Below are 25,196 nucleotides of genomic sequence, written 5' to 3' on the forward strand. Positions count from 1 at the left end.
CTCTTACCATCAGTACCTCTGATACACATTACTCACACATACAAACTTTTTATTTGTTCCTCAAGATATAATTATATCACCTTTTAAATTCTTTTAAATTGCTACTTAATTCTTTCTTAATTGCTAATTATTACTGTCTTAAATGTCTCAATACATTAAAATACTTTAGGTGTTTTGTCAGTTTCATAATTTTCCTGGATATATGCCTTCATAATGCTACATGTATTCTCTGATACAGAGCTCCCACATATGCACCCGTTTCTATCCACTCTATGCCCAAGCTCTGCATGATTATTCCAACCATCCTCACACCTATTAAGAACATTTGTGGTGTGAATATTCTTGGCATTTCTGATAGATTTAATTATCATTCCACTACAGGGTGACCTTTAATCCACTCTGTGGGTGCATATTTCTGAAACTACAAGCCAGGCCTATTTTAATGAGTTTTATTCTCTTCCCCAGCTCGACTTCTGCAGGCCCCATCCCTTCCCAGAAAGAAGAGGAAATGACTGAGTCCCAGGTAAATATTAAATAGTGTATTTGTTTCTTGCCTTACTCTCCAATGCAATTTAAGGGGGTTACAGTAATTCATACAGTAAATTATAAAGGCCTATATACATAAAACATATTTTCAGGGGAAATAGAGTTGAACGATTAAAACTAGGGAAGAGTTAAAATGTGGGTATTTTATGAAATTCATTCAGAGAGATTAAAGTTGGGCATCAAATTTAAATTTCCTTTTCATAGGTAAAGAAAACCAGAGCAAAAATTTGTTACATCATTTTCATTGTATGTAACAATAAAAAATCAACATTTTCTAACAGAAATAAGCTTTTCATTGATACCTAGAGGTCAATGAAAACATTTTAGTGTTACCTCTTGTAGTTGATAAACCTAGCTCTTTTGATGTTCTCTTTTGATCAAGGACAAAATAAAGTGTAACTATCAAAATAGCCCAGCATTAGAAAGAATGCAAGTGAACATTAACAGAAAAAGGAATAAATTACAGTATTTCACACAGTGGAATACTACTTAACAATAACAAAGAACAGATGACTGCCACACACAACAACCAACATGGATAGATTACACAAACATAGAATGAAAGAAGGCAGAAACAAAAAAGTATATATCGTAGGGTTCCATTCATATGAAGTTGAAAACGGGCAAAACTAATCTATTGTGATAGAAGTCAGAATACTGGTTACCTCTGAGAGGGTATTTACTGTGAAACAGCATGAAGAAATTTGGAGGGCTGAAAATGTTCTATGTTTGACTTGTAGGTACCCATGTCTACAAATGTATACAAATTTATCAGATTGTATGCTTAAGACTAGTCCATTTTACCACATTACTCTATACATGTCATATATAAATTTATTTATTTACTTATATTTATTTAGTTTTTGAGATGGAGTCTTGCTCTGTTGCCCAAGCTGGAGTGCAGTGGCACAATCTCAGCTCACTGCAGCCTCCGCCTCCCAGGTTCAAGTGATTCTCTTGCCTCAGCCTCTGTTGTACCTGGGATTATAGGCACCCCTCAGCACTCCTGGCTAATTTTTGTGGGTTTTTTTTTTTTTTTGTATTTTTAGTACAGATGGGGTTTCACCATGTTGGCCAGGCTGGTCTCAAACTCTTGACCTCAAGTGATCCACCTGCCTTGGCCTCCCAAGTGCTGGGATTATAGGTGTGAGCCACTGTGCCTGGCCCATAAATTTAAAGAGAGAAAACTAGACTATCTTGAGAAAGAGGTGGGATGTGTGTCTTTCAAATGACCCTATGTAACTATCTTTTTCAATGGGCATTTACTGCTGATTGAGCCACACTGTAATCACTTCTGGTAAATTCTTAAAATTTTAACCACTAGAATGAGCAGAGAGTATGTTTTACTTTGTTTACTGCTGTATCTCCAGTACCTAGAACACCACCTAGTACACTTGATATTCTGTGAATACTTGTGATTTCCTTTCAGATTTATCCTATCCTCTCAGATACTGAACATATTTTACTTTTTACCCTCAGCTCAAAGCTTTGCTCTTCTGAGATATACCTTTCTTTTACCGTGTTGTTGTTGTTGTTGTTGTTGTTGTTGTTGTTGTTTTTGAGTCTCACTTTGTTGCCCAGGGTAGAGTACAGTGATGTCATCTCGGCTCACTGCAACCTCTGCCTCCCAGGTTCAAGCAATTCCCCTGTCTCAGCCTCCTGAATAGTGGGATTACAGGTGTGCACCACCATGCCCGGCTAATTTTATATTTTTAGTAGAGATGGGGTTTCACCATGTTGGCCAGGCTGGTCTCCAACTCCTGACCTCAGGTGATCCACCTGCCTCGCAAAGGCTGGGATTACAAGTGTGAGCCTCTGCGCCTGGCCGACCATGTATTTTTATCTACCAGTTTCTGTATATCTCTGGTTTCTTCCTCAGGCACACACAGTTAATTTTCAAAATGAACACACCTGTGTAACACAGTGCACACACTCAACGAAGAAATACAGAATTACCCTAGCACTCTAGGATAGCTTTTCTATACCTACCTAGTTATCACCCGCACCCCAGGAGTGTTCAGTGTTTATCACCATAAATTGTTTCTCCCTGTCTTTTAACTTTATATATTCTGTGCATTCTGTATCTGGCTTCTTTTGTTTAATACTATGTTTGTGAGATTCATCCATGTTAAATTGTTGCATCTAGTTGTTCAGTTAATCTCATTGCTGAATATTATTATATTCTCTGATCAACATTTCCATGGATCTTATAATCCATGTCACTTCATTTCTTACCTGGAACTACTCTGGCAACTGCCTACTAATCTCCCTGTATCCACTCCTGACCATCTATAGTCCATTCTCCATAGAACAACCAAAGTGATAATTTAAACCTCAGGTTTTATTATGACTTATCTGCTTAATACCATCTAGTGGCTTTCCTTTACATGTGGAATAATGTCCCTTACAAAGCCCTTCTTGGTATGCCTTCTGTCCATGTCTTCACCATTATCTTGTGCTACATTCTCCCCCATTCACTATGTTTCAGCCTCACTAACCTTTCCCCGCTTTGAACAGACCAAGTTTATCCTGCCTCAGGAACTCTGAACATGCTTTTAAATGTTCCTACCCTAGATATTTATATGACTGGTTCTTTCTCGTTCAGGTTTCTGCTGAAATGTCATCCTCCTCAAGGTCGTCTTTGGTTACTAAATTCAAAGTAGAGTATCTGATTCATTCCATAACCCATTACCTTTATTGCATTTCTTAACTTATCAATATCACATTTTATCTCACTTATTCACTTGCTTATGTTTTCATTTCCGTGTCCCCTAACTAGAAGCCCCAAGAGGCCCAGAGTGTTTATAAACTCGCTCTGCTATCCCCTCTGAGTTCTGATTGATAAAATGAAAAAACTAATCTTAATGCAGTCTGATTCAAAACTTAGTTCAATCAGCAAATTGTTCTCTTGGCAATTATTTAGTCATTTAGATTCTCTTCTGTATCCCTGTTCTCTGTTAAGGTGGTGTTTGAGATAACAGGGAAGATCTTCATAGCTTGGGTATGTGCTAGATGATTTAGCTAGCTCCTTTTTTATGTGCTAGATGATTTAGCTAGCTCCTTTTTCTGTACATTCAGTGGCTGATGAATTTATGGTGTATTTCACAGCTCAATGATGGTCCAAGGACCTCTCCTTATCAACCGGCCTCCTTTGGTTCTTGCTATCTCTGTAGATCTTTCTGAATCTCTGTCATGCTCTCGATGCTTCCTGAGTCCCCTAAACCCCACCACATGCATGTAGGATCATTTTGCCTTTTTTTTTTTGAAACAGGGTCTTACTCTGTCACCCAGGCTGGAATGCAGTGGCGCAATCTCAGCTCACTGCAACCTCTGCCTGCTTGGCTCAAGCAGTCCTCCCGCCTTCAGCCCAAGTAGCTGGGAGTACAGGCACATGCCCCCATGCCTGGTTAATTTGAAAAAAAAAAATTTGTAGAGACAAGGTCCCACTATGTTGCCCAGGCTGATCTCGAACTCCTGGGCTCAAGCAATCTTCTTGCCGCTTGGCCTCCCAAAGTGTTGGGATTACAGGCATGAGCCACTATGCCCAGCCTCATCTTGTCTTCTGAAATGACCCTATTTCATCCTACTCAGGGTCTGTGCTATATGGGAACTGAAAGCTACTTAGAAGTTATTCTCTCAGTTTGATATGACACTCTTCCCACTTAACTCACTGCCTCTCTCCCATTTCACACTCATGCCTTGGAGTGTGGGGAGTTCTAGGCACATATTTAACTGCTTACCTCCCTACCTTCAAAGCCTTTTTTCCCTCTATTCCAGGCCTGTAAGAAGAAGGAGAGGATTTTCCCCTTTCATCTTCTCGTCTGTCTTTCCTTTTTCAATAAAGTTAAAAGGAGAAAAGGTAGAAGGCATAAGGAAACATACATTACTATGTACTTCAAAACTAGTATACTGGTTAAACATGTTTGGAGCCGGTGAGTGCTGAGTAGAGGCCAAGGTAGTATAAAATAAGGCCATGGAAGGTCTTGAGATATTCTTGGTGAGAAAGCGCATTGATAAAGAAGAAAATTAGCCCATAGAGAAGAATATCACATTTATTTGTTCTTTCGTTACCATTAAGTCTTCATCTGCAAGTAAAAGGTTCACTTCTCCAGCAATGCAGGGCAGAGTACCTAAGAAAATTAAACTAGTTCAGCTGATATATACTTACGGAGCCTACTGTGTGCTCTGCATTCTGCTTAGTGCTTTATTGGAGCTCTTCATTTTTTCATGTGGATTTTAATTGTTTTTTGCTACTTCCTTTCAGTCTGAATAACTTCCTTCTGGGTTTCTTATGAGGCCAGTCTGCTAGCATTGAATTCTTTGTTTTTATTTATTTCACCTTATTTTTTTTTACCTGAAATTCACATACATATTTAAAATTATCCTACAATTCAGTGGCCTTTAGTACATTCACAGTGTTGTACAGCCACCACCTCTATCTGGTTCTGTAACATTTTTATCACCTCAAAATAAAACCCCATGCCCATTAAGCATCTGTTCCCCTATCCCTCTCTTCCTCCTAGCCCCTGGCAAACACCAATCTGTATTCTGTCTCTGTGGATTTAACCTATTCTGGCTATAGTATCTGTCCTGTCCCGCGGGATCGTCAGTGTAGGCCCTAGAAGAGGGAGTGGGAACTCGGGGGGACAAGAGACACGAGAAATGGAGACAAGACAGTATCCTGATCAAGTCTCGTTTATTGGTGGCAGTGTAATGCGTCATATAGACCGGCAGGGGCGGAGGTTGGGCCAGGGCGATGATGGTGGCCCTGCGGTGGGCGTGGCCAGGTTGGTCTCGGTTTCTTCGGTCGGACGCCATGTTGCGCCTGCGCTGTTGGTTGGTCATTTTCCCGGGCGCGGGATGGCGCCTGTGCTGTAAGTTGATCATTTTCCCAGGCGCGGGAAAATTGGTGATGAAGAACCAGGAAGAGCGCCATTTTGTACTGGCGTATGAGACAGCAGAACAGGGAAGAAAGTAAATCTAGGGAGGAGGCATAAAGTGGAAATGTATAGAGCTCAGGCGTCAGTCGTCAGTTATAATCGCTATGGCCAGGCCACGCAGCTCCAGACAATTATCTATTCTGAATATTTCATATGTATACAATAATAAAATATGTGACCTTTTCTGTCTGGCTTCTTTCACCTAACATAATCACCTTCATGTTTGAAAGATAAGTTTCTGGCCAGGCGTGGTGGCTCATGCCTATAATCCCAGTACTTTTGGGAGGCCGAGGCATGTGGATCACCAGGTCAGGAGATCCAGACCATCCTGGCTAACATGATGAAACCCCGTCTCTACTAAAAATACAAAAAATTAGCCAGGCGTGGTGGTGGGTGCCTGTAGTCCCAGCTACTTGGGAGGCTGAGGCAGGGGAATGGCGTGAACCTGGGAGGCGGAGCTTGCAGTCAGCCAACATTGTGCCACTGCACTCCAGCCTGGGCAGCACAGCAAGACTCCCATCTCAAAAAAAGAAAAAAGAAAGATAAGTCTCCTAAATATAGAATTCTTTGTTGATAGTTTTTTTTTGTTTTTAATTTTTAGCTTTTGTAGAAACATAGTAGGTGTATACTGTATGAGGTATACATTTATGAGGTACATGAGATGTTTTGTTTTGTTTTGAGATGGATTCTTGCTCTGCTGCCCAGACTGGAGTGCAGTGGTGCGATCTCGGCTCACTGCAAGCTCTGCCTTCTGGGCTCACGCCATTATCCTGCCTTAGCCTCCGGAGTAGCTGGGATTACAGGCACCTGCCACCACCCCCAGCTAATTTTTTTTTTTTTTTTTTTTTTTTTTTTTTTTTTTTTTTAGTAGAGACAGGGTTTCACCGTGTTAGCCAGGATGGTCTCGATCTCCTGACCTCGTGATCCGCCTATCTCGGCCTCCCAGAGTGCTGGCATTACAGGCGTGAGCCACCACGCCTGGCGAGATATTTTGATATAGGCATGCAATGAGTAATCAGGGTAAATAGGGTATCTATCCAAGCATTTATCCTTTGTGTTACAATTTACTCTTTTGGTTATTTTTAAATGTACAAATAAATTATTGTTGACTATAGTTGTCCTGTTGCACTATCAAATGTTAGATCTTATTCATTCTAATTGTGTTTGTACCTATTAACCATCCCCATTTCCCCCACCCACTATCCTTGCTAGCTGCTGGTAACCATTATTCCGTGCTCTATTTCCATGAGTTCAGTTGTTTTAATTTTTAGCTCTCATAAATAAGTGAGAATATGTGAGGTTTGTCGTTCTGTGCCTGGCTTATTTCACTTAACATAATGATCTCCAGTTGCATCCATGTTGTTGCAAATGACAGGATCTTGTTCTTTTTTATGGCTGAATAGTACTCCAAGGTGTGTATGTATCACATTTTCTTTATCCATCCGTTTCTTGATGAGCACTTAGCTTGATTCCAAATCTTGGCTATTGTGAATAAACAAGGAAGCAATAAATAAGGGAGTGCAGATATCTCTTTAATACACTGATTTCCTTTCTTTTGGGTATATACTTAGCAGTGGGATTGCTGGGTTATATGATAGTTGTATTTTACTTTTTTGATGAACCTCCAAACGGTTCTCCATCTGGTTGTACTAATTTACATTCCCACCAACAATATATGAGGGTTCCCTTTTCTCCACATCCTGGCCAGCATTTATTATTACCTGTCTTTTGGATAAAAGCCATTTTAAGGCCAGGCACGGTCGTTAATGCCTGTAATCCCAGCACTTTGGGAGGCCAAGGCGGGTGGATCATCTGAGGTCAGGAGATCAAGACCAGCCTGGTCAACATGGTAAAACCCCGTCTCTACTAAGAATACAAAAATGAGCCAGACGTGGTGGTGCACACCTGTAATCCCAGCTACTCGGGAGGCTGAGGTAAGAGAATCGCTTGAACCCAGGAGGCGGAGGTTTCAGTGAGCCAAGATCGCGCCGCTGCACTGCAGCTTGGGCAACAAGAGTGAAACTCCATTACAAACAAACAAAAAAAACCATTTTAATTGGGGTGAGATGATATCTCACTGTAGTTTTGATTTGCTTTTATCTGATGATCAGTGATGTTGAACACCTTTTCATATGCCTGTTTGCCATTTGTATGTCCTTTGAGAAATGTCTTCAGATCTTTCCCCCTTTTTAAATCATATTATTAGATTTTTTTCATATAGAGTTGTTTGAGCTCCTTATATTATCTAGTTATTAATCCCCTGTCTGATGGATAGTTTACATATATTTTCTCCCATTTTGTGGGTTGCCTCTTCACTTTGCTAATTGTTTCCCTTGATGTGCAGAAGCTTTTTAACTTGATATGATCCCATTTGTCCATTTTCGCTTTGGCTACCTGTGCTTATGGGGGTATTACTCAAGGAACCTTTGTCCAGTCCATTATCCTGAGTTTCCTCAGTGTTTTAGTCGTTTCATAGTTTGAGGTCTTATATTTAAGTCTTTAATCCATTTTGATTTTATTTTTGTGTATGGCAAGAGATAAGGGATCTAGTTTCATTCTTCTGCGTATGGATATCCAGTTATTGAAGATACTGTTCTTTCCCCAGTGTATTTCTTGGCACCATTGTTGAAAATGAGTTCATTGGAGATGTATGGATTTGCTTCTGGGTTCTCTATTCTGTTCCATTGGTCTGTGTGTCTGCTTGTTGTTATTCTTTGTTGCCACTGCTTCTGACAGGATCTTGCTCTCTTGCTGTCTTGCTCAGGCTGGAGTGCAGAGGTGTGAACATGGCTTGCTGCAGCCTTGACCTCCCCGGCTTAGGTAATCCTCTTGCCTCAGCTTCCCGAGTACCACAGGTGCACACCACCATGCCTAATTTTTTATTTTTTTGTAGAGACAAGGTCTCACTATGTTGCCCAGGACTCAAACTCTCAGGCTCAAGCACTTCTCCCCCTCAGCCTCCCAAAGTGCTGGGATTACAGGCACAAGCTACCCTTCCTGGCCTATGTGTCTGTTTTTACATCAGTACCATGCTGTTTTGGTTACTGTAGTTTTGTAGTATAATCTGAAGTCAGGCTCCTCCAGTTTTTTTTCTGTTTCCTCAGGGTGGTTTTGCCTGTTCTGGGTCTTTTGTGGTTCCATATAAATTTTAGCATATTTTTCTATTTCTGTGAAGAATGTCATTGGTATTTTGATAATAATTGCATTGAATCTGTAGATTGCTTTAGGTAGTATGAACATTTTAATAATATTGATTCTTCTAACCCATGAGCATGGACTATCTTTCCATTTTTTTGTGTCCTCTTCAATTTTTTTCATCAGTGTTTTATAATTGTCATTGTGGAGATCTTTCAATTCTTTGGTTAACTCTTAGGGATTTTATTTTTAGCTACTATAAATGGGATTAATTTCTTGATTTCTTTTTTCAGATTGTTTGCTGTTGGCATATAGAAATGCTGTTGATTTTTCTATGTTGATTTTGTATCCCACAACTTTACTGAATTTGTTTATCAGTTCTGATAGTTTTTTTGCTAGAGTCTTCAGGTTTTTTCAAATAGAAGATCATATCATATGCAAACAGGATAATTTGACTTCTTCGGATGCCTTTTACTTCTCTTATCTGATTTCTCTTGCTAGGATTTCCAGTACTATGTTGAATAACAGTGGTGAAAGTAGGCAGCCTTGTCATATTCCAGATCTTAGAGGAAAGGCTTTCTGTTTTTCCCCATTCAGTATACTAGCTGTGAGTCTGTCATATATGGTTTTTATCGTATTGAGGTATGTTCTTTCTGTACTCAGTTTTTGAGAGTTTTTATCATGGAAGGGATGTTGAATTTTATCGAATGCTTTTTCAGCACCAGTTGAAATGATCATATGGTTTTTGTCCTTCATTCTGTTGATGTGATATATCACATTGATTGATTTGCACATGTTTAACCATCCTTGCATTTCTAAGATAAATCCCACTTAGTCATGATGTATTATCTTTTTAATGTGTTGCTGAATTCGGTTGGCTAGTATTTTGAGGATTTTTGCATCAATGTTCAGCAAGGATATTGGCCTATAGTTTTCTTTTTTGATTTTTTTATTTTTTGATGTGTCTTGGTCTGGTTTTCATATCAGGGTAATATTGCCCTCCTGGAATGAGTTTGGAAGTATTCCCTCTTCCTCTATTATTTGGAATAGTTTAATTAGGATTGGTATTATTTCTTCTTTAATTGTTCAGTAAAATTCAGCAGGGAAGCCATTGGGTTCTGAGCTTTTCTTTGCTTGGAGACTTTTTATTACAGCTTCAATCTCATTACTTGTTATTAGTCTTTTCAGGTTTTGGATTTCTTCATGGTTCAATCTTGGTAGGTTGTATTTTCTAGGAATTCATTTCTTCTAGGTTTTCTAATTTATTGGCATATAGTTGCTCATAGTAGCTTCTAATGATCCTTTGGATTTCTCCAGTATTGGTTATGTCTCTTTTTTCATCTCTGATTTTACTTATTTGGGCCTTCTCTTCTTTTCTTAGTCTGGCTAAAAGTTTGCTGATTTTATTTTTTCAAAAAACTGATTTTTTTATTTTGTTAATCTTTTGTATCTTATCTTCATTTCATTTATTTCTGCTCTGATCTTTATTTCTTTTCTTCTAATAATTTTGAGTTTGGTTTGCTCTTTTCTAGTTCTTTTAAGATGCATCATTAAATTGTTTATTTGAAGTTTTTCTTCTTGTTTGATGTAGGTCCTTATAGCTATAAACTGTCCTTTTAGTGCTGCTTTTGCCGTATCCTATGGGCTTTGATGTGTTGTGTTTCCATTATCATTTATTTCAAGAAATTTTTAATTTTTTTTCTTAATTTCTTCATTGACCCAGTGATCATTCAGGAGCATATTGTTTAATTTCCATGTGTTCGTATAGTTTCCACAATTACTCCTTGATTTCTAGTTTTATTCCACTGTGGTTAGAGAAGATATCTTATATAATTTTAATTTTTTGAGTGTTTTAAGACTTGTTTATGGCCTAACATGGTCTATCCTTGAGAGTGATCCATGTGCTGAGGAGAAGAATGTGCATTCTGCAGCCACTGGATGAAATGTTCTGTATATATCTATTATGTCCATTTGGTCTGTAGTGCAGATTAAGTCTGATAGTTCTTTGTTGATTTTCTATCTGGATAATCTGTCCAGTGCTGAAAGTAGAATGTTGAAGTCTCCAGCAATTATTCTATTGGGTCTATCTCTCTCTTTTACTGTAATATTTGCTTTATATATCTGAGTGCTCCAACGTCGGGTGCATACATGTTGACAGTTATATCCTCTTGCTGAATTGACCCCTTTATCATCATGTAATGACCTTATTTGTCTCTTTTTATAGTTTTGGTCTTGAAGTATATTTTGTCTAAGTATAGCTAGTCCAGCTCTTTTTTGATTTCATTTGCATGTAATGTATTTTTCTATCTATTTTCAGTCTGTGTGTGTCTTCATAGGTGAAGTGTGTTTCTTGTAGGCAACGGATTTTTGGATCTTGTTTTTTGTTTGTTTGTTTTTTTAAATAATACATTCAGCCACTCTGTCTTTTGATTGGAGAGCTTTACATTCAAATGTTAGTCCATTTACATTCAATGTTATTATTGATAAGTAAGGACTTAGTCCTGCTATTTTGTTATTTCCAGGTTGTTTTGTGGTCTTCCTTTCCTCCTTTCCTGTCTTCCTTTTTGGGAAGGTGGTTGTCTCCAGTGGTATGTTTTAATTTCTTGCATTTTACTTTTTGTGTATCTGTTGTATGTTTTTTGATTTGAGGTTGTCATGAGGCTTGCAAATAATATAACCTATTATTTTAAACTGATGACAAATTAACACTGATTGCATAAACAGCCCAAGAGAAAATTAGTAAAAACTCTACACTTTGTCTCCCTGCTTTTTTAGCCTTTTGCTGTTTTTACTTTTTATTTTATTTATTTATTTATTTTTGAGATGGAGTCTTGCTGTTACCCGGCTGGAGCGCAGTGGCGTGATCTCGGCGCGCTGCAACCTCTGCCTCCCAGGTTCAAGCAATTCTCCTGCCTCAGCTTCCTGAGTATCTGGGACTACAGGCGTGCGCCACCCCACACCCAGCTAATTTTTTTGTATTTTTAGTAGAGACAGGGTTTCATCATGTTGGTCAGGATGGTCTCGATCTCCTGACCTTGTGATCCACTCACCTCAGCCTCCCAAGGGTTTGGGATTACAGGTGTGAGTGACCGCGCCCGGCTTGCTGTTTTTATTTATATTTTATTGTACTGTGTCTTGAAATATTGTTTTAGTTACTGATTTATTTATATTGATTAATCTTCTCATCTTTCTTTTTTTTTTTTTGAGATGGAGTCTCACTCGGTCACCAGACTGGAGTGCAGTGGTGTGATCTCAGCTCACTGCATCCTCCGCCTTCCGGGTTCAAGCGATCCTTCTTCCTCAGCCTCCTGAGTAGCTGAGACTACAGGCATGTGCCACCATGCCCAACTCATTTTTGTATTTTTAGTAGAGATGGCGTTTCACAATGTTGGCCAGAATGGTCTCAGTCTGTTGACCTCATGATCTGCCCGCCTCAGCGTCCCAAAGTGCTAGGATTACAGGTGTGAGCCACTGCGCCCAGCCCATTCTTCTCATCTTTCTATTCAAGATATGAGTAGTTTACACACCACAATTACAGTGTTATAACATTCTGCATTTTCTGTGTACTTTCTATTACCAGTGAGTTTTATACTTTCACATGATTTCTTATTGTTCATTAATGTCATTTTTTCAGGTTGAAGGACTCTCTAGCATTTTTTTGTAGGACAGGTCTGGTGTTGATGAACTCTGTCAGCTGTTCTTTGTCTGGGAAAGCCTTTATTTCTCCTTCACGTTTGAAGGTTATTTTCACCAGATATACTATCCTAGCATAAAAGTTTTTTTCCTTCAGGACTGTAAATATGTCGTGTCGCTCTTTCCTGGTGTGTAAAATTTCCACTGAAAAGTCTGCTGCCAGACATATTGGAGCTTCCATTGGTATGTTGTTTCTTTTCTCTTGCTGTGTTTAAATGGATCCTTTCTTTATCATTGACCTTTTAGGAGTCTGATTATTAAGTATCTTGAAGTAGTCTTATTTGGTTTAAATCTACTTGGTGTTCTATAACCTTCTTGTACTTGAATATCAATATCTTTCTTCTAGGTTTGGAAAGTTCTCTGTTGTTATCCCATCGAATAAACTTTCTACCCCTGTCGCTCTACCTCCTCTTTTAGGCCAGTAAGTCTTAGATTTGCCCATTTGAAGCTATTTTCTAGATCTTACAGGCTTCATTCTTTCTTACTTATTTTTCTTTTGTCTCCTCTGACTGTGTATTTTCAAATAGCCTATCTTCAAGCTCACTAATTCTTCCCTCTGCTTCATCAATTCTGCTGTTCAGTGACTGATGTGGGTGAGGGTGGTGGCTCATGCCTATAATCCTAGCATTTTGGGAGGCCAAGGCGTGAGGATCACTTGAGCCCAGGAGTTTGAGACAAGCTTGGGCAACATAGTGAGACTACCATCTCTACAAAAACATTAAAAACTTAGTTGGGTATGTGGCATGCACCTGTGGTCCCTGCTCTTTGGGAGGCTGAGGTAGGAGGATCACTTGAGCCTGGCAGGTTGAGGCTGCAGTGAGCCATGATCACACCACTGCATTCCAGCCTGGATGACAGAGACTCTGTCTCAAAAAAAAAAAAAAAGACAGACAGACAGATGCATTCTTCAGGCTGTCCATTGCATTTTTCAGCTCCAGAATTTCAGCTCTATTCTTTTTAATTATTTCAGTCTCTTTGTTAAATTTATCTGATAGTATTCTAAATTCTTTCTCTGTGTTATCTAGAATTTCATTGAGTTTCCTGAAAACAGCTATTTTGAATTCTCTATCTGAAAGGTCACAGATTTCTGTGTCTCCAGGATTGGTCCCTGGTATCTTATTGAGTTCAATTTGGTGAGGTCATGTTTTCCTAGATGGTCTTAATGCCTACGGATGTTTGTTGATGTCTGGGCAGTGAAGAGTTAGATATTTATTGCAGTCTTTGCAGTCTGAGCTTGTTATACCTGCCCTTTTTGGCAAGGCTTTCCAGGTATTTGAAGGGACTTGGGTGTTTTGATCCAAGTTTTTGGTCACTGCAGCCATATCTGCATCAGGGGGGCATGCCAAGCCCAGTAACACTGTGGCTCTTACAGACTCATACAGGTACCACCTTGATGGTCCTAGATAAGATCCAGAAGAATTCTCTGGAAGAATTATCCGGATTACCAGGTAGAGACTCTTGTTGTCTTACTTTCTCCCAAACAGACTCTGTGCTGAGCTGCCTGGAGCTGGGGGAGGGGTGACACAAGCACCCCTGTGGCCACCACCACTGGGACTACGCTCAGTCAGATGAAGCCAGCACAGCACTGAGTCTCACCGAAGGCCCACAGTGTTCACTGAAGTTCACCCAAGGCCTGTGTTCACTGAAGGCCCTATCACTCTACAATCAGCAGGTGGCAAAGCCAGCCAGTTTTATATCCTTACCTTTAGAGTGGCAAGTTCTGCCCAGCCACGGGCAGGTCCAGAGATGCCGTCCAGCAGCCAGGGCCTGGAGTCAGAAACCTTAGGAATCTACTTGGTGCTCTATTCTATGGTAGCTGGACTGGCACCCAAGCCACATGGCAAAGTCCTTCCCACTCTTCCCTCCCCTTTCCACAAGCAGAGGAATTTCTCCCCATGGCTACCACTGACCCAGGCCCATGGCAGGTATGGCCTGGCTACCACCAATGTTCACTCCAGGCCCAAGGCCTTTTCAGTCAGCTTGTGGTGAATGTTGCCAGGCCTGGGATTCCCCCTTCAGGGCAGCAAGCTCCCCTTCGGCCCAGGGCAGGTCCAGAAATGCTATCCAAGAGGCAAGGCCTGGAATTGGGGACCCCAAGAACCCAGTTGGTGCTGTACCCCACTGTGGCCAAGTTGGTACCTAAGCTGCACGACAAAGTTCCCTGTACTTTTCCCTCTCCTTTTCTCAAGCAGGAGTCTCTCCCTGTAGCCACCATACGGGAAATGTGCTGGGTCACACCTGAAGCCAGCACATCTCTGAGTCTCACCCAAGGCCCATGGTGAGTAGTACCTGGCTACCACTGCTGACTGTTCAGGGCTCAAGGGCTCTTTAGTCAGTAGGTGATGAATGCTGCCAAGATTGAGTTCTTCCTCTCAAGGCAACGGGTTACCTTTTGGTCCAGGGTGTGTCTAGAAGTTTGATCCAGGAGCTGGCGCATGGAATGGGGGCCTCTGCCTGGTGTCCTATCATACTGTAGCTAAGCTGGTATCCAAGGTGCAAGACAAAGTCCTCTTTACTCTTCCCTCTGCTCTTCTCAAGTGAAAAGAAGGGGTCTCTCCTGGAGTTGCGAGCTGCACTACTTCAGGTTAGGGAAAGAGTGGCACAAGCACTCCCTTGGCTACCCTGGCTGGTGTCTCACCAGGTCCCATGCCCCCCTAGTCCACTGGCTCCAAGCCCAGCACAGCACCAGGACTTGCCCAGGAATTGCAATTCCTGTGGCCTAGACTGCCTTTCAAGGTCACTTAGGACCCTAGAGCTCTTTAGCCCATGGTGGTGAGGCTTGCCGGAATTCAGGTTCTTACTGCTACAATGGACAATTCCCCCAGACTGGCTAGGGATGGTCTAAATACTTCTGGTGTCGGCACCAACTGAGTTCTCCCCAGTGTTGCCTTCTGCTGTGACGGGGCACCACTGAGTTCCAGTGCAAAGTCCTACAATCACTCTTGGTCTCCCTCCTCCAGGAGCATAGATTCTTTCTTACCACCATATGACCACTGCTAGAGGATAGGGATGGAATGGCATCAGCAATTCAAGACTGTCTTTCCTATCCTCCTCAGTGCCACTTTCAGTGATGTGAAGTTAAAACCAGATACTGTGATTGCTGACCTGATTTTTGGTTATGATGAAGATGCTTTTTTGTGTGGATAGTTGTTCAGTTTGGTGTTCCTGTGGGGAGGATGATCAGTGGAGTCTTCTATTGGGCCCTCTTTCCCTGCTTCCTCTCTGATAGTTTTTTTGTTCTTTCAGAACATCTAATATGTTGTCCCATTGCTATTTGTCCTCCATTGTGTTTGATGAGAAGTCAGCTATTAGTTTTATTGTGGTTGATGAAGATGATAAATTGTTTTCCCTTGCTGTTTTCAAGATGTTCTCTTTATATTTATTTTCAATATTTTGACTATGATGTGTTTAGGTGTGTATCTTGTTGCATTTATCCTACTTGAAATTCATTGAGCTTGAATATGTACATTAATGTTTTTCATGAAATGTGGGAAGTTTTCAGTCATTATGTCTTTGAATATTTTTCTGTCCTTTTCTCTCTCCTCTCTAACTTACACTAAATTATGCATATGTTGATGCACTTATTGCTCTAACATTTCTGAGTCTACATTCTTTTTTTTTTTTTTTTTTTGAGATAGGGTCTCACTCTGTCACCCAGGCTAGATGCAGTGGCACAATTATAGCTCACTGTAACCTTGAACTCTTGGGCTAAATCAGTCCTCCTACCTCTGTCTCCTGAGTGGCTAGGACTATAGGCATGTGTCAGCACACCTGGCGGATTTCTTAAATTTTTTGGTAGAGATAGGGTCTCACCGTCTTGACCAGGCTGGTCTTGAACTCCTAGCCTCAAGTGATCCTCCCACCTTGGCCTCCCAAAGCACTGGGATTACAGGCATGAGCCACTGTGTCCAGCCTGTATTCATTTTTCTTTGTCCTTTTTTCTGTCTTTTCTTCAAATTGCATCATTTTTGTTGATCTGTCTTCAAGTTTACTAATACTTTTTTCTGCCAACTCAGACCACCCTGAAGCTGTGAGAAAGTCTCAGCCAGGCCAAAGGGGAGTTGCTGACCAAAGCTTTCCCACTGGAGGAAAACCATATTAGGTGTAATAGTCCAGACTTTAATAGCCTCACTATGCTGAGCCTGTGGCTGGAAGCAGTGTTGGGGTATCATGACTTCAGCATGGCTGTTTGCCAACTATGCTTCTCACAGTGAATTCCCTTAAAGAGGATTTGAGCACCACACCTTCATAGCTGCCAAAGGATGGCCAGATCTGGCATGAACATATTAAGCTGTTAGTATTACACTTGACTGCCTGTGATAGAAAGCCCAGATAACCTTTGCTTAAACAAGATAGAAGTTTATTTATCTCTCATATTGAAGTTCAGCACTGATCCTGTAGCTCCAACGGGCAGAAAACAAAACGCTTTCTCCTTCATTGCTCTACCATTCTCAGTTGTTGACTTCTGCCTCATCTCAAATGGCTGTATTTGCTCTAACCATCACATTGACTTACCATTCTACAAGAAGGTAGAAGCTTGGGAGAAATGGTATACCTCGTGCTTTTATGCTCACTTATCAGCAGTTGCATGCAGTACTTTCATCTCACTCTCCAGAACTTTATAATATAAACATATTAATACTTATTTCAGCAAACCATGTGCCTGGCCAGAAATTGGGAAGACAGAATAAATATTGGAATAGAAGAATAACAGGGGTTGCTACAGTATTGCACTGTTGGGATTTTCTTCTTAGGCTTATTTTTCCCTTTAGCTTATTCATTTCGTTATGAATTTTAAAATTTCAGGCTGGTTATGGTGGCTGACACCTGTAATCCCAGCACTTTGGGAGGCAGAGGCAGGCAGATCATTTGAGGTCAGGAGTTAAGAGAACAACTTGGCCAACATGGGGACACCCCGTCTCTACTGAAAATACAAAATTTAGCTGGGTGTGGTGGTGTACGCCTGTAGTCCCAGCTACTTGGGAGGCTGAGGCAGGAGAATCATTTGAATCCAGGAGACGGAGGTTGTAGAGAGCCAAAATCACGCCACACTGCACTCCAGCCTGGGTGACAGGGAGAGCTTCTATCTAAAAAAAAAAAACAAACCACAGATATGTACTACTTTAAATATTGATTAGTTTTAATGGTTTTTCCTAGTTTGGGATGTTTATTTTTCTTCATTAAACTTACTAAATATTTGGCTAATTCATTCTTCTTAAACTATCAACTTTTTTTTGTTTTAAGAGACAGGGTTTTGCTCTATTGCCCAGGCTGCTGGAGTGCAGTGGTGAGATCATGGCTCACTGCAGCCTCAAACTCCCAGGCTTAAGCAGTCTTCCCGCCTCAGCCTTCCAGGTAGCTGGGACTATAGCCACGTACCACCATACACGGCTTTGATTGATTGATTGATTGATTGATTGATTGTAGAGATGGGGTTCTGCTGTGTTGCCCAGACTGGCCTTGAACTGGCCTCGAGCAGTTCTCCCACCTCGGCTTCCCAAAGTCATAGAATTACAGGTGGGAGCCACCGCGCCTAGCTCCAGCTTTTAAATATGGAGATTTATGTATATACAAGTTCTAAATTTTTCACTTTAAATTGTTTCTATTTTTGCATTTACTAAATTATTTTTCTCAAGTATTTTCTTCAAATGTATTTTAATGACTTCTTTTGGGATTCTTTTGCTCTTGAGCTAGGGGCAATTAGGATTTTCTTGTAAAATCTTTGGTGCTGATTTTTAAAATTTATTTACTAGTTTAATGATCTGATCTCTTGAAGAAAATACAACTTCCAGAGGAAAAAGTCTGCAGCTGAGGTAGTCCCAGCAAGAGTGTGTCTTATGTGCTCATGTCCTTCCCTGTAATTGGTGAAACTATTATACCAGCGCCAGATTTTCACATCATGCTTTCTCCTCAGTCCCACTTCCTCACTAAGTGCTTTATCCAAGCTTATTTGGATCTTCCTCCCAGATAAGAGGAAATATTAAAAGCCCCTGGATTTCAGGTTATTTTTCCCCTGACAAATTGTTACCAGGGCATATTTTTTTCATGGTTGTCTCTGAGATTCTATCTCTGGTCCCTTTTCCAGTATATGTAAACTCTTTAAGCAATCAGATCCCATTTGCATGGCTGCAGACACATACTACAGGCTGATGACCAGTAAGTCTTCATTTCCAATGTGGATTTCTCCTGATCTCATGAACAATATGTCCAACTGCTAAATCAGTGGCTATCTACAATTGCATGTCCCACCATACCACAGATTTCACCTATCATTCTGTCCCCTGCTTCTGCTTCCATCTAAGCCTTGCTTTCATTTTTTCCTGCCTTTGGTATCTTTTGAGATCTCAAACCATTTAACTTGGTTAAAGTTTTATTTTTCCATTTCTTTCACACTCAGGATAAATTGGTACCTAACATCTCCCCTTTAACTCACGGTAGATATTAAAAACATGTGCTTGCTAAATCAGTGAATGAACATAAACTGACAGCAGGCTGCTAATATGATGGGCTTTTTAAATAACCTCTGATTAATACCAGAACAAGGTTCAATATATTTTGTTTACAATCACCTAAGATGGATACTTCAGATTGACTGGGAGTGTGTTGTTACAGGGAACAGTGACATTCAAAGATGTGGCTATTGACTTCACCCAGGAGGAGTGGAAGAGATTGGATCCTGCTCAGAGAAACCTGTACCGGAACGTGATGCTAGAAAACTATAACAACTTAATCACAGTGGGTAAGAGTAATTCACTGTATAATTCAAACTCTGGAAAGAAAGTACCTTCCCCCCTACCCCCCCAGTGTTTCTGAAATATGTGGACCTTTTAAATATTAGAGTGAGCTTGCCCCTGGGATGCGTTTGCTCATGTGAATGTCCATGCTGCAGTTTTCAGAACAAAAGGAGACAGCATCCCTAGAAACCACATTTTCTTGTCCTTTAGAAAGCCTGGTTTTCCTGGGCCAGCCTCAATTTTTGGGTGGTTCTTTGTTCCTAGTAGTATGTATGCACAAATCTATGTAACTTCCCTTTGACAGGCTATCCATTCACAAAACCTGATGTGATTTTCAAATTGGAGCAAGAAGAAGAACCATGGGTGATGGAGGAAGAAGTATTAAGGAGACACTGGAAAGGTAAGTGGAAGGGAACCAAACAGGTGAGGAGAGGTCAGGGCCCTATTAATGATTAATCAGTGAATGGTTGATCCCTCTAAAATATTCTTCAAAGATATTTTCAGAGCTTGGCACGGTAGTTCATACCTATAGTCCCAGTACTTTGGGAAGCCAAGGTGGAAGGATTTTTTGAGTCCAGGAGTTTGGGACCAGCCTGGGCAACATAGTGAGATCTCATCTCTAAAAAAAAAAGAAAAAGAAAAATTAGGCATGGCGCCGTGGCTCGCACCTGTAATCTCTGCACTTTGGGAGGCCGAGGTGGGCAGATCATGAGGTCAGGAGATCAAGACCATCCCGGCTAACACAGTGAAACCCTGTCTCTACTAAAAATACAAAAACTTAACTAGGTGTGGTGGCGGGAGCCTGTAGTCCCAGCTACTCGGGAGGCTGAGGCAGGAGAATTGCTTGAACCTGGGAGGCGGAGGTTGCAGTGAGCCAAGATCACACCACTGCACTCCAGTCTGGGAGACAGAGTGCGACTATGTAAAAAAAAAAAAAGCCAGGTGTGGTGGCACACGCTTGTGATCCCAGCTGCTTGGGAGGCTGAGGTGGGAGGATCACTTGAGCCTAGGAGGTTGAGGCTGCAGTAAGCCATGATCACAGCACTGCATTCTAGCCTGGGCAACGGAATGAGACCCCATCTCAAAATATATATATATATATATATTTTTTTTTTTTCCAGAAAGCTGTAGACCTTTGTGTGTGTGTGTGTGTGTGTGTGTGTGTGTGTGTGACAGAGTCTCACTCTGTCACCAGGCTGGAGTACAGCCACGTGATCTCGGCTCACTGCAACCCCCGCCTCCCGGGCTCAAGGGATTCTCCTGCCTCAACCTCCTGAGTATCTGGGACTACAGGCGCCTGCCACCATGCCCTACTAATTTTTTGTATTTTTAGTAGAGACAGGGTTTCACCATGTTAGCCAGGATGGTTTTGATCTCCTGATCTCGTGATCTGCCCAACTTAGCCTCCCAAAGTGCTGGGATTACAGGCGTGAGCTACCGGGCCCGGCTTTTTTTTTTTTTTTTCCTTTGAGACAGAGTCTCACTCTGTCACCAAGGCTGGAGTGCAGTGGAGCGATCTTGGCGCACTGCAACCTCTGGCCCCTGGGTTCAAACAATTCTCGTGCCTCAGCCTCCTGAGTAGCTGGGACTATAGGCATGCACCACCACACCCGACTAATTTTTTGGTATTTTTGGTAGGGATGGGGTTTCACTATGTTGGCCAGGCTGGTCTTGAACTCTTGACCTCAAGCGATCCACCTGCCTCGACTTCCCAAAGTGCAGAGATTACAGGCGTGAACCACTGCGCCTGGTCTGATGTATACTTTTGTAATACAAAAGTGACCATTGATGCAAACTCTTTTATAAACCTAAGATGTCATTTCTAGATACCATTCTTAATTTCTTTCCTCAGAACTTAGAGATCTGGTTGGCTTTCTTACCTGTGTGCTAGATACCAACCTTCCCTAATAAGTTTCCAGCCTTACTTTGATAATCATTCTGTTATTAACATCTTCGGGAGTACCGTCCACCCTCATATACAGGATCCTTTCTTTTTGCATACATTCACTAATTTGCAGTCATTAAATTAAACCTACTGACATTTATAGGCCCTTACTTTCTCTTCTTTTTTCTGTTCTAAATGTCTGAAATATACAGTCATACTTCTCACTGTATTTTTAGGTTTTGCTCTCATACTTCAATAATCACTACCATACTTTTATTTCAATAAAAGTTTTAAGTCAGTGCAGATTTATTGGTAGCTCCTGTTTTCTGACATATTTGTCATGTGTATACGCAAGTGTATATAATGTATGTGTGCATATGTATACACACACACATATACATATATACACATACATATATATGTCCATATACACATATTTTGAATTTTATAAAGTCATTTTTGCCCTCCAGAGAGACTGTAATAATTTATATTTCTATCAGTAACTTCAATGTAGTCTGTTAGCATTTTAAAATATCATTGCCGGCCAGGCGTGGTGGCTCACAACTGTAATCCCAGCACTTTGGGAGGCCAAGGAGGGCGGATCACAAGGTCAGGAGATCGACCATCCTGGCTAACACAGTGAAATCCTGTCTTTACTAAAAATACAAAAATTAGCTGGATGTAGTGATGCATGCCTGTAGTCCCAGCTACTTGGGAGGCTGAGACGAGAGGATCGCTTGAGTCTAGGAGATGGAGGTTGCAGTGAGCTGAGATCACACCACTGTATTCCAGCCTGGGTGACAGAGCAAGACCTTGTCTCTAAAAAAGAAAAAAAACAGTGCCACTACAGTATACACACAAATGATAAGAAAGCAAAATAGCCTTATTGCTGATATGGAGGAAGTTTTAGTTGTCTGGGTAGAAGATTAAACCAGCCACAGCATTCCATTAAGCCAAAGCATAATCTAGGACAAGCCCCTAATTATCTTCAATTCTATGAAGCCTTAGAGGTGAGGAAGCTGCAGAAGAAAAGTTTGAAGCTAGCAGAGGTTGGTTCATAAGGATTAAGGAAAGAGGCCATTTCCACAACATAAAAATACAAGGTAAAGCAGTAAGAGCCAATGGAAGCTGCAGTAAATTATTCAGAAGATCTAGCTAAGATTATTGATGAAGGTGGCTAACTAAACAATAGAGTTTCGATGTAGATGCAACAGCCTTCTATTGGAAGAACATGCCATCTAGGACTTTCACAGCTAGAGAGGTGAAGTCAGTGGCTCACTTCAAAGGTTCAAAGGACAGACTGACCCTCCTATTAGGGGCTGATGCAGGTGGTGACTTTAAGTTGGAGCCAATATTCATTCCCCATTCTGAAAATCCTAGGGCCCTTAAGAATTATACTACATACACCCTGCTTGTGCTCTATAAATGGAATAACAATGCCTGCATGGTAGCACATCTGTTTACAGCATTGATTTGCTAAATATTTTAAGCCCACTGTTGATACCTACTGCTCAGGGGAAAAAAAAAAGTTCCTTTGAAAATATTGCTCATTGACAGTGCACTTGGTCACCCAAGAGCTCTAATGGAGATGTACAAGGAGATCAGTGTTGGTTCTCATGCCTGCTAATACAGCATCCATTCTGCAGCTCGTGGATCAAGTGTAATTTTGACTTTCAAGTCTTATTATTTAAGAAATACATTCTGGGGGGCGGAGCAACATGGTCAAATAGGAACAGCTCCAGTCTCCAGCTCCCAGCACGAGCGACACAGAAGACAGGTGATTTCTGCATTTTCAAGTGAGGTACTGGGTTCATCTCACTAGGGAGTGCCGGACAATCGGTGCTGGTCAGCTGCTGCAGCCCGACCAGCGAGAGCTGAAGCAGGGCGAGGCATCACCTCACCTGGGAAGCGCAAGGGGGAAGGGGATCCCTTTTCCTAGCCAGGGGAACTGAGACACACAGCACCTGGAAAATCGGGTAACTCCCACCCCAATACTGCGCTTTACCAAGGGTCTTAGCAAACGGGCACATCAGGAGATTATATCCCACACCTGGCCGGGAGGGTCCCACACCCAGAGCCTCCCTCATTGCTAGCACAGCAGTCTGCGATCTAACGGCAAGGCAGCAGCGAGGCTGGGGGAGGGGCATCCGCCATTGCTGAGGCTTAAGTAGGTAAACAAAGCCGCTGGGAAGCTCAAACTGGGTGGAGCTCACAGCAGCTCAAGGAGGCCTGCCTGTCTCTGTAGACTCCACCTCTGGGGACAGGGCACAGCTAAACAACAACAACAACAACAACAACAAAAAGCAGCAGAAACCTCTGCAGACGCAAACGACTCTGTCTGACAGCTTTGAAGAGAGCAGTGGATCTCCCAAAACGGAGGTTGAGATCTGAGAATGGACAGACTGCCTGCTCAAGTGGGTCTCTGACCCCTCAGTAGCCTAACTGGGAGACATCCCCCACTAGGGGCAGACCGACACCCCACACCTCACACGGTGGAGTACACCCCTGAGAGGAAGCTTCCAAAGCAAGAATCAGACAGGTACACTCGCTGTTCAGCAGTATTCTATCTTCTGCAGCCTCTGCTGCTGATACCCAGGCAAACAGGGTCTGGAGTGGACCTCAAGCAATCTCCAACAGACCTACAGCTGAGGGTCCCGACTGTTAGAAGGAAAATTAACAAACAGGAAGGACACCCACACCAAAACCTCATCAGTACATCACCATCATCAAAGACCGGAGGCAGATAAAACCACAAAGATGGGGAAAAAGCAGGGCAGAAAAGCTGGAAATTCAAAAAATAAGAGCGCATCTCCCCCTGCAAAGGAACGCAGCTCATCGCCAGCAACAGATCAAAGCTGGACGGAGAATGACTTTGATGAGATGAGAGAAGACGGCTTCAGTCCATCAAACTTCTCACAGCTAAAGGAGGAATTACGTACCCAGCACAAAGAAACTAAAAATCTTGAAAAAAAGAGTGGAAGAATGGATAACTAGAATAATTAATGCAGAGAAGGCCATAAACAAACTGACAGAGATGAAAACCATGACACGAGAAATACGTGACAAATGCACAAGCTTCAGTAACCGACTCTATCAACTGGAAGAAAGAGTATCGGCAACTGAGGATCAAATGAATGAAATGAAGCGAGAAGAGAAATCTAAAGAAAAAAGAAGAAAAAGAAATGAACAAAGACTGCAAGAAGTATGGGATTATGTAAAAAGACCAAATCTACATCTGATTGGGGTACCTGAAAGTGAGGGGGAAAATGGAACCAAGTTGGAAAACACTCTTCAGGATATCATCCAGGAGAACTTCCCCAGCCTAGTAGGGCAGGCCAACATTCAAATTCAGGAAATACAGAGAATGCCACAAAGATACTCCTCGAGAAGAGCAACTCCAAGACACATAATTGCCAGATTCACCAAAGTTGAAATGAAGAAAAAAATCTTAAGGGCAGCCAGAGAGAAAGGTCGGGTTACCCACAAAGGGAAGCCCATCAGACTAACAGCAGATCTCTTGGCAGACACTCTCCAAGCCAGAAGGTAGTGGGGGCCAATATTCAACATTCTTAAAGAAAAGAATTTTCAACCCAGAATTTCATATCCAGCCAAACTAAGTTTCATAAGTGAAGGAGAAATAAAATCCTTTACAGATAAGCAAATGCTTAGAGATTTTGTCACCACCAGGCCTGCCTTACAAGAGACCCTGAAGGAAGCACTAAACATGGAAAGGAACAACTGGTACCAGCCATTGCAAAAACATGCCAAAATGTAAAGACCATTGAGGCTAGGAAGAAACTGCATCAACTAATGAGTAAAATAACCAGTTAATATCATAATGGCAGGATCAAGTTCACACATAACAATATTAACCTTAAATGTAAATGGACTAAATGGTCCAATTAAAAGAGACAGACTGGCAAACTGGATAAAGAGTGAAGACCCATCAATTTGCTGTATTCAGGAGACCCATCTCACATGCAGAGACATACATAGGCTCAAAATAAAGGGATGGAGGAAGATCTACCAAGCAAATGGAGAACAAAAAAAAAGCAGGGGTTGCAATACTAGTCTCAGATAAAACAGACTTTAAACCATCAAAGATCAAAAGAGACAAGGCCATTACATAATGGTGAAGGGACCAATTCAACAGGAAGAGCTAACGATCCTAAATATATATGCACCCAATACAGGAGCACCCAGATTCATAAAACAAGTCCTTAGAGACTTACAAAAAGACTTAGACTCCCATACAATAATAAT

General features: G+C 41.5%; 1 protein-coding gene across 2 annotated transcripts in view; it reads left to right on the top strand.

Annotated features, from left to right (window-relative positions):
- Positions 1-25,196, top strand: part of ZNF569 (zinc finger protein 569) — a 69,270-nt gene that overhangs the window by 28,000 nt on the left and 16,074 nt on the right. For both annotated transcript variants that reach the window (XM_025366393.1, XM_025366394.1), the window contains 3 exons: positions 466-523; positions 18,927-19,053; positions 19,353-19,448. In XM_025366393.1, the coding sequence (XP_025222178.1) occupies positions 466-523; positions 18,927-19,053; positions 19,353-19,448 (281 nt within the window). The remainder of the gene's footprint in view (positions 1-465; positions 524-18,926; positions 19,054-19,352; positions 19,449-25,196) is intronic.

This window comes from Theropithecus gelada, chromosome 19 (assembly GCF_003255815.1).
Source record: "Theropithecus gelada isolate Dixy chromosome 19, Tgel_1.0, whole genome shotgun sequence".
Classification (NCBI taxonomy): domain Eukaryota; kingdom Metazoa; phylum Chordata; class Mammalia; order Primates; family Cercopithecidae; genus Theropithecus; species Theropithecus gelada.